Raw genomic sequence first — 14271 nt, forward strand, 5'->3', positions numbered from 1 at the left:
AAATTTACCTCATACGCTTTCCAACCGATTCTCCCCGCTCACTCTCGAACTCCAACTCTTATCTTTGCCAGTTTTTTTTTTGGGAAGTTCCTTTAAAAAGCCTTTAAGCTTCAATAGTTTTTCTGAGGGAAAGATTCATTACTTTTGTTGCGAGTCGTTTGGGTGACAAATTTTCCTGAACGTTTCAGTATTCAGTATTCGCGCACAGTGTATTTTACTCAATCCACTTTTACATTTGGATGCACGATCATTTATTCTAGAATGATTTGAATTCTTAGGAAGATTTTGTGAAACACCTATGAATTAATTTCATAACCAAAAAAAATTGAAATGAAAAATTTACATCGGTTGCTCTTATCAGTACACACCTTCCGCCTCTTAAAACTAGCAATAAACTTTCAAAAATGTCTATTACATAATCTGACATGAATGATCTTCTCTTTAAATTTGAATGAAAAAAAACTACCTCCTAGCTGTTTGTTCAACAGATCGCACATGCATTTTCTTTCCTTTTCAGAAACTTTCTTTCTATTGGTATTGCATCACCTGTATGTTGCGTTATTTCAGAAATATCCAGTGAGTCAGCTCTACTCAAGAAAATATGGAAATGTTGGCTTGTGGAACGTGAGAAAACATCCAAATAAAAAGAATCTTTTAAAAAAATAGATTTCAGAAATAACACCCCTTCATCAACAATAAAAACTATTCGGATATCTCAAATTGTAGAAATTTATGTGACTGTTGAAGAAATATCTATTCTAGCTGCCTATGTCATGTACAAACAAAAACTACAATACCGTCAAGAACTCTGCTACAAAAGTACAATAAACGGATGCTCATTAGAAATTGGAGGAAAGGAAGAAATTTTCAAAAATCAAAATTTTATGGAATTCTTCTTCTCACATTTGACGATCATTCTATCCTCAACCAACTTCATCTCATATTTATCATTTTCTATAATTAACAATTCTACTTCAAAGTTTCTGGAAAAACTAAAAAGCACTCTTTCCACTAAAAATCCTGCTCTGAAAGTCAATGAGCTCGCATATTCATTTATTGGCCAATCAAACGTTCAACATGCAATATCTGTAATTGAAACATTGAATTCGGAAGCTCTCGATACTATTCACTTCCGCACGGATGTTGATGAAGAAATTAATCTCACAAAAATAATGGAACTACCTCATTGGCCAAATATTACATGTCTAAAAATTGAAGGCTTCATAGTTTCCGAGACGCTTGAAAACTTCCTTCATTTGACAAATGCCAAAGTTACAAAGCATTCAATTACTATTCAGGATCTTCAAATTTTGAAAAAGGTTTGCCGAATCGTAAATCTAAAACCATTATTTAAATTGCAGAACTTCCTAGGTTCTCAATCTGAAAAGAAGTTTGTTCTCGTGTACAAGTTAGACACTGGTGAGATCGCTGAAAATGTACAAGTTGTGTTTGGAGAATTGTCGAGTTCGAAGAAAACAATTGACTACGGAATCACAAAGCAATGGAAATATCGAACCGACGGCAGATTCGAATTGTCTATCGAATACCGACAATGTGTTCGTTTTGAAGATCACTCGTTTACTTTTGTGGTAACATGTGCAGGATCATCATCATCTTTATTAACATTGTAATATGTGTTTCGTTTTCAATGATTGTCAATACAATTAATATCATACATTCGTTGCCACAGCTCGATGTAAAAGTTTTGCGATACTAGTTTTCATTTTTTAAGTAGCAGTACCCCTACCACGAGTAATAAAAATTTCATTGTAATATGTGTTCCGTTATCGATGATTGTGAATAAAAACTTTAAATAACATATTTATTCGTTGATACTGTTCCATTCAAGACGATTTGAAATACTGGCGTTCGTTATTCAAGAGCAACACTATTAACACTAGTGACACATTGAGAAATGCCCTATAGAGGGTTTTTAATAGTAAAAGCCGCTTGTATTTTGTCATGTTTGGGAATGAACTATTTCATATTTGTATAAAGTATGCTTAGTGTCAATACAAAACAAAACAACTTTTGCATGATACTCTTAGCTTTTGAAGTTCATATTCCTTATGATGAATTAATAATAAGGAATAAATGTCTTTCATCAGAATGTCATTTTTACGCATAGCAATGTAAAACAATTCCTCATAGACGATTTAACTTCTCCACACTGATAAGAAATGATAAGCAAACATGGTTTTCAGTTTGAGTTCCGTTTGTTGAGTCGTTTGGTTATTCTTATTCCTTAAAATATTTTCAATATTTTCAGCCGCAGATATGGATCAAATCCAAAAGTATCCAATTGTGGAAGTCTACATCACAGTTGAGAACAATCGAATATCTGCTACTTATATGCTGTACTACAAGGCCGATCGAAAGCCAGTAACGCTCACTTACCACAATTGCTCTCTAGGATGCCAGCGAGTGCATGACCAAATGGAAGAACTGCTCGAGAACCAGGATTTCATGAAACTGTCCATTGAAGATCTAAGTACCTCGCTTGCCATGAACAATGTTCTGTCATTTCTATCAATCACTTTTTATGGAGAATCAAGTCCATTGCCAAATGATGATATCAGCATCTCGTTTCTGAATGACCTCAAAGAAATGCTCCAGACAAGAGATAATTCGCTTGTAGTGAACGAAATAACTATTTCATTTCGGAGTGTTACAATTAGACGATATATAATTTCGATTGTGAAAAGCTGTCACCCAGAGATATTCAAAACATTTAAAGTCAGTGTTATTGCTGAAAATGAAAACCGTTCAATGGAAAAGGTAAGTAGAAGGTTCGGGTACCAGGATGTATGATGTTCATGAAGAATTGTAAAATAAATGTAAAACATGTTCAGTTATCCTTGTACCTTGTCAGATTTAGAACGCAATTTTTATATGCGCTGATACTTTTTTTACATATTGTAGACATTTCAGACATTCAACATTGAGGGTTTATTTGAACTTGATCATGTTGAAAATCAATTTCTAACAGTGGAAAATGAAGTGTCATTTGGTTTTGATTGTTGTGATGTCGATACCAACCTGTGCACATATACCTTGACGTTTTCGGATGAAATGGTGAGTTGCAGTAGCCTTCAAACATTATTTTAAAAATTTGTTAGAGTGCCGATCAACCTGTTTTGGAGTCGCAAGCTTCGACAAAAAATGATCCGTCGATTATGAACAAGCTTATCGATTTGACGTCATACTTAACAAAGTAAGTCAGTTCCAAAATTTTTTGCCTTCAAGTGATTAATTTTCAGACCTTTTCTTAACATCTTGCAGAGCAATTTTAACTATATGTTAAATGGCAACTGGTTTTATCCAAAGCTTACAAGAATTGACATTGACATTGAACCACGCGAAATCACAATTCGATGTTTTCAAGAATCCCACAGCTTTTATGTGACATTTTATGAAAACTCTAGCGGATGCATAATCAAAGTCCCTGAACCTCCGTTTAACAGTGCGTTGGTGCCTGCTGAACGGTGTTCCAAAGAAAACTTCATCATTTGTTTCATCCGACACTTTGAGTATTTATTGAAACGTCAGCAGTTTGAAATTCAAACTTTCCAATGTTCATTCAATCATACTATTGAAGTATCAAAAACTTTGGATAAAGTGAATAAGTCAATAATATCTAACCATTTGAGTGTGGAGAATTTAATCTTGAAGGGTGGTGACTTTTTCAAAGTTTTATCTTGCTTTGATGCTAATAAACTGCAGAATCTGAAATTCGAATCAAACGATTGTCAGCTAGATCTCAGGAAAATCACTTCACTACTACAATGGAAACATGCACGTGGTGTATTTATCAAGAAGTGTGCTGTTTCTATGTCAATGCGAGATTTTTCTCATTTCTCAAATGTGGATGTGCACTTAGAATTCGGTTCAGTGGAGGATATACTGTTCTTGAAAAAGGTTGTGCACGCTTTTTTTTTTCAGAAGTTTTACATACCTTATTTCTTCTATTAATATGGCCTCCCTATTAGACTTGCACTCCCTATTAGTATTGCTCCTTGAACACTCTCCAAAAATTAGTATTGCACTCCCTATTAGTGTTGCACTCCCTAATAGTCTTGCGTCTACTTTTTTTGGTACAAACCCACCTCACTAATTTTGAGATTTTAACAACATTTTTTGCCTACGTTGCAACAATTTTTGGTAAAATTTCTATGAAATTGAAGTTATTGTACCTTTTTGTTGCAATTACAATCTAATTTTCTGAATTTTCGCACAAGGTTCGATTTTTTTCAGAAAAAAATAGTAAGCTCAAAGTCTGAAAAATGTTCTGAAAATTAGTATTGCACTCCCTAATAGTCTTGCACTCCCTATTAGTATTGCAAGCGGGAAGACCACCGAAAAATAGTATTGCAGCCATATTAATAGAAGAAATACGGTAATTTGTGTCCCTCTAATTCCAGAAATTCCTTGAAAGCAATACAAGACAAATCTATAAATTCACATGCGATAGTTTCCCCGTAGCAAGATTGCTCGATGAATTTGGTGCACCATGTGTAGTGAGCAAGACAAAGATATCGGAAGATCAGAAATGGATTTTCAATACTCCCGACACACTGAAGACTGTCTTGATATTAAGCGCCCGATCTGTTTTTGGAAAGGAGACAATCATTGAATTATTCCATGAATCTTCTAGTATCGCTTGTGTTTGATTGGGTGTTAATCAGAACTCAAATTTAATTATTTTTCAACTCATATTACTTTTTTTTTATTACTATTACTTTTTATATTACTTTTTATTTTTACTTCATATTACTTTTTATTTTTACTTCATCAGAAAGAACACATTATTTTTCCTATTTGCAGGGATAGTGGAAGACAAAAAAAAACAATATGGATTTAAAATCAGGGCTTCGCCCCGATTTTAATAAAATATATGAAACCCTCTTAAAAAGTTACAAGAAGGTTTTTCCTTTCGCTTGGAGCGCAAAAGAAAAGAAAAAGAGCTATTTAGACTTAGGGTGCCCAACTGGAATAAAACATTGGGAATCCCAATCCAACCAGCCTAAGGGCCCGAAAAACATACTAGGTTGCCCAACTTGAATAAAATATTGGAAATCCTTATGACACACTTAAGCCTAAGGGCCCGAAAAACATACTAGAATTCCCAACTGGAATAAAATATTGGAAATCCTTATGACACACCGGCGGTATGGCGCGGCTTAAGCCTAAATAGCCACTTTTATCAAAATACATTTGAGCGAGGCGGTTGTAAACTATTCGTTCTTTAGCAAAAATTTAAAAATAAAACTTTATTTAAATTTAAAAATAAATATCATATGTTATCACACCTTAGAATATCACGCCTTAATTTAGTAATCATTTTTAGTTCATAAGTGTGAGAGAAAGAAAAATGGATTCATCATCGGAATTAGATATCATCAGAGTGATTATATTCATCAAAGGTCCCACTTTACTGGAGTGTTAATTTGGTTAATATAAAATTCCTATCTCATGTGAAGAAAGGTTCAAATTCTGTACCTATGAATGCTGCCGATACTTGAAGTCCTATCTCATGGGAAGAAGGCCTTTCTTGTGGAAAGAACGGAGTTATAAAAAAATATACGCAGGTACAGAATTTGAACTTTTCTTCCCATGAGATAGGAATTTGTATGTTGGCATTCTATAACTTTACTTAAAAAAATCTTCAAAGGTTGATCGCAAATATGTAGAGATTGCTCGCATCCCTTCAAATATTACAAAATTTCCAAGATTCTCAGTAATAATCTTCATTCAGATTACTGAAAAATATACACAGATGAATTCGAGTACGCTGATCTGCTAGGTGGATGTCGCGTCGCAGAGGTCAGGGGCACAGTCGGTGGTGTTAAAAGAAAACAAATAGATATTGCAATTGGTGACCTGGGAAGAGTCATCAATACCCCAAAAGCCAATGTGGAAACATTAAATCTAATTATAATGAAGATTGATGACATCGAACTTCGTAGGAATAGATACGAAGAGATCCGAGATAGAGTCAAGCAGTGGAGCTGTGCAAACGTGGAGACTTTGATGCTCGGAGGGCTTCATTTTAATGAAGTTGCGCCGATCCTCGCTAGCTTCGGTGTTGAGAAACTACTGGAGATAAAAATGGATCTACTTTCTGAGGAAATTGATGTGGAAGTAGCCGAGGAAGTCGCAAAGCTGGAGCAATGGAAGAGTACAAAAGTTATTGACATCAATGAAAGTTGCAAATTGGATTTGGGAATCGCTCACTTTCTTCATTTCCATGCTTTTAGTGTTGCATTGAAGAGATTCACCGTGGAGGACGCGGTTATTGTTAGAGACGTAAGTACCATGGTATTTTATGAGACCAGGGTTCCAGGGTTCCAGGGTTCCAGGGTTCCAGGGTTCCAGGGTTCCAGGGTTCCAGGGTTCCAGGGTTCCAGGGTTCCAGGGTTCCAGGGTTCCAGGGTTCCAGGGTTCCAGGGTTCCAGGGTTCCAGGGTTCCAGGGTTCCAGGGTTCCAGGGTTCCAGGGTTCCAGGGTTCCAGGGTTCCAGGGTTCCAGGGTTCCAGGGTTCCAGGGTTCCAGGGTTCCAGGGTTCCAGGGTTCCAGGGTTCCAGGGTTCCAGGGTTCCAGGGTTCCAGGGTTCCAGGGTTCCAGGGTTCCAGGGTTCCAGGGTTCCAGGGTTCCAGGGTTCCAGGGTTCCAGGGTTCCAGGGTTCCAGGGTTCCAGGGTTCCAGGGTTCCAGGGTTCCAGGGTTCCAGGGTTCCAGGGTTCCAGGGTTCCAGGGTTCCAGGGTTCCAGGGCAGGGGTGCGCGGCAATCGAATTTTCGGCAATTTCGGCAATTGCCGAAAATTCGATTGCTGGAAATCAGAATTGAAATGTAAAGTTGATACTTTTTGTACATTTATGAGCCTAAACAGGCATTTCAATGAACAATTTTCTCTTTTCAAGCTCGAAATGTAAAATGTCCGGCAATCGCCAACTTCGGCAATTTCGGCAATTGCCGGAAATTTTCATTTTCGGAAATTGCTGATTGCCGAAAAATTCCAAAACCGGCAATTGCCGAAATTGCCGGAAATTTCCGATTGCCGCGCAGCCCTGCTCCAGGGTTCCAGGGTTCCGAGGTTCCAGGGTTCCCGTGTTCCAGGGTTCCAGGGTACCAGGTTCTCAGGTTTTCAGCTCCCCAGGGCCCCAACTTCTTAGGGTCCGAGGTTTCTTCTGACCCCCTGCTCATAGTAACTAATTTTGCAGAACCTCATCAAATCCGCCGATTTCGAATCTGCCGACATCCATGTTCAGATTACGGGAAACACTTTTTGACTACTGGATTTTTGACTACATTGCTTTTTGACTACGAGTGTCTTTTTCGCTACTGACCGAAAAAATAGCTACATTCGCACTTTTGTCTTTTTGACTACTGAATGTCTTTTTCGCTACTGACTGAAAAAATAGCTACATTCGCACTTTTGTCTTTTTGACTACTGAATGTCTTTTTCGCTACTGACTGAAAAAATAGCTAAATTCGCACTTTTGTCTTTTTGACTACTGAATGTCTTTTTCGCTACTGACTGAAAAAATAGCTACATTCGCACTTTTGTCTTTTTGACTACTGAATGTCTTTTTCGCTACTGACTGAAAAAATAGCTAAATTCGCACTTTTGTCTTTTTGACTACTGAATGTCTTTTTCGCTACTGACTGAAAAAATAGCTAAATTCGCACTTTTGTCTTTTTGACTACTGAATGTCTTTTTCGCTACTGACTGAAAAATAGCTACATTCGCACTTTTGTCTTTTTGACTACTGAATGTCTTTTTCGCTACTGACTGAAAAAATAGCTAAATTCGCACTTTTGTCTTTTTGACTACTGAATGTCTTTTTCGCTACTGACTGAAAAATAGCTACATTCGCACTTTTGACTTTTTGACTACCACATAAAATTCTGCCCTGATCTTTTGAATTGTGCCCATTCATTTGTCTGTAAACATAAAGTGCGCTTTAGGTAACACGGTTTATTGATGTGGTCACACTAGTTGGGCCAATATTCCTATGCTGTCATATTCTTATGCTGACGTCTTCTTATGCTGTCAATGGTTTTTTGTCTATTCTTATGCTGTCGTTTCTTCTTACGCTGGCGCCCAGTACATTGAAATCTTCTTATGCTGACAAAGAAATTAGCATAAGAATACAAGAAAATTGGCCCGTTTTGAAAAATATTCTTATGCTGGCAAAATTTTTTTCTGCGGATTTCGTGCTCCAAAAAGAGCACAATACCAAATTTCGAGCTCTTTTGGCTTTATTTACTATAAAGATGAGTTTTTTTTTAATCCGATTCATCTAGAAAAACCCTTACAATAAATGGGGATAAAAACTAGGAAACATAAAGAAGAGGGGAATGAGTGAAGTGAAACCGGTAAATTAGGGAATGTGGAGATCAACAAATATGATAAACCAAAAAATTAAAGAGATGGTTATGGGTGGGAAACAAAACAAGTCAGATTGTCTTTCTGAACATCAAAAAATACAAAAAATCTAAAAAACTAACAACATCTAGAACAATAAAAAACAAAGAACTGCCTTTAACAATAAAACAAAAAAAACAAACTATAGTTGGAACAGTTCTTAATTTTCGAATGAAAGATTGAGTGGGGAATTTTAAAATTGAATGTCAAAGAAATGGGGAGATGGCGTTGTGAAATACCGGTATAATGCTAAAGGCTTTTTGAACCGTCTCGAAAAAAACACTGGGAATGAATATAATTAATAGAACTAAAACTCGGTTAACAACTTAACAACTTGAGAAATCTACAACATGCTTAACAAAAAGAAAAAAAACAGATTAATTAAAAATTGGGTCAAAACAACAACAACAAAAATGACGGTAAGTTCGTCAGAAATATGATTAAAGCTCGACTTCGTTTCGAAGCTCAATGTTGAATGATTTCTCACGCAATGCACCTTTCGTCTTGTAGAAGACTGTCAAAACATCATTTGGAGCATCATCGTTGAGGAGCCGAATTTTCAATATGCGGTTTTTCAACACAGTTCCGGTATCAGGTCTGACAGAATAATTGTTCTCAGTTCCCAGTGTGGCCCGGAAGGTGAGGCTCTCAGTCGTATTGGTGTACAGTTCGATATCCCACAGATCAATGATTTCGTCAAAACGCAATAGTCTATGGCTCGGAGACATTTCGAAATCATCGTTTGGTTGAGTTGGCGACGGGTCGAAAATTGTTGAACTGGTACTAAACGTAAGAGTTAAAGAAGAAAACAATGTGTGATCGACTTACCGATTTCTAGCCGACCTTCGACTGTCGTTGAGCTGGCTCTCGTTGGCCTTGTCAGCGTCGAGTTGAATCTCTTCGGCATGGTTGTCCTTGAGCTCCCTTTCCACAAGTTGCCTCTCTTCGAGGCGCGTTGACGAAAAAATAGGCGTGAATGTGCTTTGAGGCGAGAACAGCAAAGTGGTTTCATTGTCAAAATTCACTTCGTTTTCGCTCTCGGTGAGTGTAGTTCTTGAGTCAGCGGAATCGTCTTGGCCGTTTGATTTCGGGTCATCCTTGTATACTGTCAACCTGTAATTCGCGTATTAAAAATTCACGAATGACTGGGAGAAACGTACGTGGAAACTTCAACTATTTTTCTTTTCCGGTTGTTGGCGGAATTCTTCTTTCCAATTCTGTCGGACAGCTTCATTCCACTTTTTGGGTCGATTCTGGGTCCTTGTGATTGAAGAGCTTCCTCTTTCTTCTGCTTTTTGATAAAAGTAAGCATTTTATGCGATTGAATCATTCTATCCGTGTCAGAAAGATCCTTCAGACAGCGGAAATTAAAATTGTTTATGTTCTTGGAGACTTGAAGACTACACTTACACATGGCGGCAAATAAAATCCAGCTTTTCAGAGTTACATTTGTTGCAGATCAGCATTCCCTGCGTGAGCTCCACCGATGCATTTTTTGGGCCGGTACCTGAGTCATCTCGGAGATGGAAAATGTCTGTGTCGCGTTGATAAGTGTCGATTTCTCCACTGGACTTCGCTTCTTGACGGCTTCGTTCCAAGTTGACTTCTACAAACGGGAACCTATTTTGACTTAAAGGTGGAGTAGCGTCGATGGGGAATTTGTTTTAAAATACGCAGAAGGTGCCAAAAGCCAAAATGAATTTTGAATTTGTTGTTTTTCGTGCTTTCCAGGCTATATTTCCGTTTTTCTTGTATTTTTGTATTCCTGTATTTCTATTCTTCAGAAAGATAACCAAAAAAGCACGAAAAACAGAAAATTCTAAGTTCATTTTGGCGGCCATTCAAATTTGGTAGCGAGAATTAGCAATATTCAGTCCGATTTTTTTCAAACTTAATGAAATTTTTTCGTTCTTTCTTCATTATAACTTATACTTTTGGCACCTTCTGCGTATTTTAAAACAAATTCCCCATCGACGCTACTCCACCTTTAAAACTGTAATTGTGTGTTACCTGACAGTAGTTGGTATGGAACATCTAACGCTGGAAGCATTCCTCCAGTAATTCCTGCATCGGCAAACCACTGAAGTTTTTCGTCCATGGACATAGTCTGTAGATCAACTGACACGATCACGTACTCGGAGTGTCTCACTGTGCTCCAGAAACACTCGTTGAGTGATTCTGAAATGGAAAAATCTCAAATTTTTCTCACTTTGGTATTTCTCACCTTCGCATCGCTCGTTGAGCTTTACAATCAGTTTGTCCAGCGTCAGTTGCTTGCCGATTGTGACTTTGATGGCACGATTGAAATTCTCCGAGATGTTATTAGTTGAGAATTGTCTCAAATGGCCAGCCATCAGTTTGGCTTTCGCCGACGCACATTCGAAGAATATCGATTTTTTATTGTCGTACCTGAATAATAAAGTTACGATTTTGAAGAGGGATGAAGTCGTGAATTTACCATTTCCATACGTCTTCGTGCACTTCTCCTTTCATAATGGAAAGACGCTCATTTTATGCATCTATCGTGAAGACTCCGAGAAGACCTGTTTTCCACTTTCCATCTCGCTGAATTAACAATGTTTAAATAATTAAAAGAAGAACTCTTCTTCTCGCTTTCTCGAAACATAATGATTTCCTTCAAGAGGACTACACAATGGACGGGTCTCGCAGGGAAGAGTAGCGAAAAAGAAATGTAGCGAAAAATCCATCATTGAGAAAAAGGTGATTTATCGCCACGTGACCCTTTTGCTAAGCTTATTCGGAGGACTTTCTGCGCGTGTAGCCCTCTCGGAGAAAAAACATATAATTTTACCTGAACTCCGAATACAAAAGGCTTCGCCTTGTCCGCCTTTGGTCTTTTGAACTTTTGAATCATCAACGAATAGATGTGCAGATCACATCGTATAACTCTCACGTCCAACGCCTGAACAAGTACGGTACTTCTTTTTATTAAATTGGAAAAGGAAGGCTCACTTTGCTGTATTCAGTTAAACTGAATTCGCCATCCATTAGAAGACATGGGATGATTTTCCCACTTGGAACTCCTCCTGCCTTTCTAAATTCTTCAACAATAAAAGAGGCGAATCCCTGGTGGACTTCAGTAGCCCGAGAAGTGTGAATCATATAACACAACGGTAAGACTCTATTCTTCCTTGATCTCGTTGTCCTAAAATAATGGGTTTATTGTTGCCTTTATTCTTTTGAAACCTACATAAATGTGTTTGTTTCTCCGAGAAGTGTCGTCACGTAGGCATCCCCGAGGTTGTACGTGGTGTCCACGTGCAATCTCGAAGGGAAAAAAACTCCATCGTCCGTTTTTGCAAGTAATTCTTCGATTGCTACCTTTCGTGCTTGTGGAGCCATTTGGCAAATATCTTCGATTTCATCACGCCACTCGGTAACGCGAGATTCTTCAGGGCAACTTTTCAAGAAAATCTTGATCGCTTCAGGGAAAGATTTATAGAAAGTAACGTCGAGTACTCCTCCATCAGCTGAAAATCATATTTCTCAACATATGCAAGGTAATTTTCACACACCGACGGTGTAGCTCAGCCTGTCTCCGTGTGTGCGCTTTGCGTCTTCGATCATATCCTGTGTCGTGATTGCCTTAGGCCCTGTTTTACACATGACGACGTCGCCGTTCGCATTGTGATGAAGGTTATGCAACTGAAACAGAATAAAATTATTTGCATTTAAAGGTGGAGTAGCGTCGTTGAGGATTTTGCTTTAAAATACTGAGAATGGCACAAAATATCGAATTATCACAAAAAAGGAACGAAGAAAATTGAGTAAGAATGAAAAAATTCGATCGGAAAATTGTGATTTTCAAAACTCTCGCTAATCTATTTTTTGAAATACCGCGCCTTTTCCATACGGTAAACAACGTAAACAACAAACCCCGCCCATTTTCGTGCAAACACACATTCCGAAAAGTTGTTATTGCACCAAAATGGGTGAGGTTTGTTGTTTACCGTATGGAAAAAGCGCGGTATTTCAAAAAATAGATTAGCGAGAGTTTTGAAAATCGCTATTTTCCGATCGAATTTTTTCATACTTACTCAATTTTCTTCGTTCATTTTTGTGATAATTCGATATTTTGTGCCATTCTCAGTATTTTAAAGAAAAATCCCCAACGACGCTCCACCTTTAACCGAAACAGTTTTCAAACCTGCTTTGATGAGACTTCGATACCTAAATCCTTTGCTGCTACTTTAGCTCCACGGATAGTGCGGTGTGGCATGACTGTAGTGAGAAGAGTTTTCCGGTCTTCAGCTGAAAATAGTTATTACAGTTGTATCCTACTTTTGTTCTTTCTCACCTAACAATCGTCTTTTCCGGTTTGGATCAGATGGACGTTTGTATCGTCCTTCCATCACAGAGTAATAGATATAAACGTGTTCCTTGTGTGGGAGAACCTAAGAATCAATAAGTCTTCGCCGTGAAGTTTTCAAACAAACTTACGTGTCTGGTGAAAAACGGATTCTCAAAGTCCGTGCATCTCCTACTCTTGATGATTTCACCAAAGATTTTGGCGTTCTCATAACGCGGTGCGTGTTTAGTAGTTTCTTGGGTGGCGCTCTTAAACCAGATATGACCGTCGAATGGCGAAGCATCATTCCCTTTCAATGAAACGCGGACTGTCAGCCTGCTCTGATGCTCAAGTTTCTGGAGAATGTCGGGTGTGATTTCATCCGCAGCGACGTAGCTGAAATTTGAAACTACTGAATACAATCGTGAAAACTCCGAAAAACTCTTACCTCTTTCGGTTGATGATCTTTTCCCAGTCATTGCTGCAGAGCCATTTTGGCGGATCCATACTGATTTATTCCGCTAGAAAAATTATTAGAATAATTTTAAAAAATGACAGCGGAAATTGCGAAAATGCGGAGCGCTTTGGAAAAATTGCAGAAGAAACATAATGATTTCCTTCAAGAGGACTACACGATGGACGGGTCTCGCAGGGAAGAGTAGTGAAAAAGACATGTAGCGAAAAATCCATCATTGAGAAAAAGGTGATTTATCGCCACGTGACCCTTTTGCTAAGCTTATTCGGAGGACTTTCTGCACGTGTAGCCCTCTCGGAGAAAAAACATATAATTTTACCTGAACTCCGAATACAAAAGGCTTCGCCTTGTCCGCCTTTGGTCTTTTGAACTTGTGAATCATCAACGAATAGATGTGCAAGGACTACACGATGGACGGGTCTCGCAGGGAAGAGTAGCGAAAAAGACATGTAGCGAAAAATCCATCATTGAGAAAAAAGTGATTTATCGCCACGTGACCCTTTTCACGTGCTCACTGGCTGTCTCTTTGCATAATTTCGATGAAAACGCGCCCCATTCAGAATATTGTCGGTGAAATTCACTCGGACAAGCGAAGAAAAGGAATGAGACCGTCTCGTTGTCTGCGTCTCATCTTTTACACGCTATTTTCTTCTCCGAGAGGACTACGCGACCGGGGGGATGAGGAATCCTCCTCTTCCACCGTTTTCAAGGCCATTTCGCTCATTTTTTTCACGTTTTCTCGTCCGCGAGAAAATAGCAATTTTGAGACAGCCAGCGACCACGTGCTTTTGCTAAGCTTATTTGGAGGACTTTTTGAAAGGGTAGCCTGTAGGGATACTGTAGTTATAGCATTTAGTGGTACGGTATTGGTACTGTATGTACTGTAGGATCACTGTGGCGTTACTGTGGTTTGCTAAACGCCCTTTTTTTGTCTTCTAAGGAGATGAAGAGAGACTGTAGGAAATCCGCGAACGAATGTACTCCAATACGCCAGCATAAGAAGAAACGACAGCATACGAATGTACAAAAAAATTGACAGCATAGGAAGACGCCAGCATAAG

At 38.3% G+C, this 14271-nt stretch overlaps 3 protein-coding genes and 4 non-coding genes across 7 annotated transcripts; 5 read left to right on the forward strand and 2 right to left on the reverse strand.

The window, feature by feature from the left end:
* Nucleotides 1-601: 601 nt before the first annotated feature.
* F57G4.1 (DUF38 domain-containing protein) lies at nt 602-1631 on the forward strand (the record flags this gene model as incomplete). The annotated part of the gene is made up of 3 exons (NM_075056.2): nt 602-624; nt 674-1319; nt 1362-1631. 3 exons carry the CDS (start codon nt 602-604, stop codon nt 1629-1631), a joined length of 939 nt encoding a protein of 312 aa, NP_507457.2.
* Nucleotides 1632-2277: 646 nt separating this feature from the next.
* F57G4.11 (DUF38 domain-containing protein) lies at nt 2278-4670 on the forward strand (the record flags this gene model as incomplete). The annotated part of the gene is made up of 5 exons (NM_001269822.3): nt 2278-2778; nt 2932-3075; nt 3120-3214; nt 3261-3918; nt 4422-4670. The coding sequence occupies 5 exons, from the start codon at nt 2278-2280 to the stop codon at nt 4668-4670; spliced, it is 1647 nt and encodes a 548-aa protein (NP_001256751.1).
* Nucleotides 4671-5937: 1267 nt separating this feature from the next.
* Nucleotides 5938-7287, forward strand: F57G4.10 (DUF38 domain-containing protein; the record flags this gene model as incomplete). The annotated part of the gene is made up of 2 exons (NM_001269823.1): nt 5938-6306; nt 7219-7287. 2 exons carry the CDS (start codon nt 5938-5940, stop codon nt 7285-7287), a joined length of 438 nt encoding a protein of 145 aa, NP_001256752.1.
* On the forward strand, nt 6334-6504 carry F57G4.15. Its single transcript, NR_070116.1, has one exon. It is a non-coding gene; the product is annotated as an Unclassified non-coding RNA F57G4.15 (non-coding RNA).
* On the reverse strand, nt 6334-6504 carry F57G4.13. Its single transcript, NR_070117.1, has one exon. It is a non-coding gene; the product is annotated as an Unclassified non-coding RNA F57G4.13 (non-coding RNA).
* Nucleotides 6568-6769, forward strand: F57G4.12. The gene has a single exon (NR_070118.1). It is a non-coding gene; the product is annotated as an Unclassified non-coding RNA F57G4.12 (non-coding RNA).
* On the reverse strand, nt 6568-6769 carry F57G4.14. The gene has a single exon (NR_070119.1). It is a non-coding gene; the product is annotated as an Unclassified non-coding RNA F57G4.14 (non-coding RNA).
* Nucleotides 7288-14271: the final 6984 nt, after the last annotated feature.

Source organism: Caenorhabditis elegans, chromosome V, assembly GCF_000002985.6.
Source record: "Caenorhabditis elegans chromosome V".
In the NCBI taxonomy this organism is placed as follows: domain Eukaryota; kingdom Metazoa; phylum Nematoda; class Chromadorea; order Rhabditida; family Rhabditidae; genus Caenorhabditis; species Caenorhabditis elegans.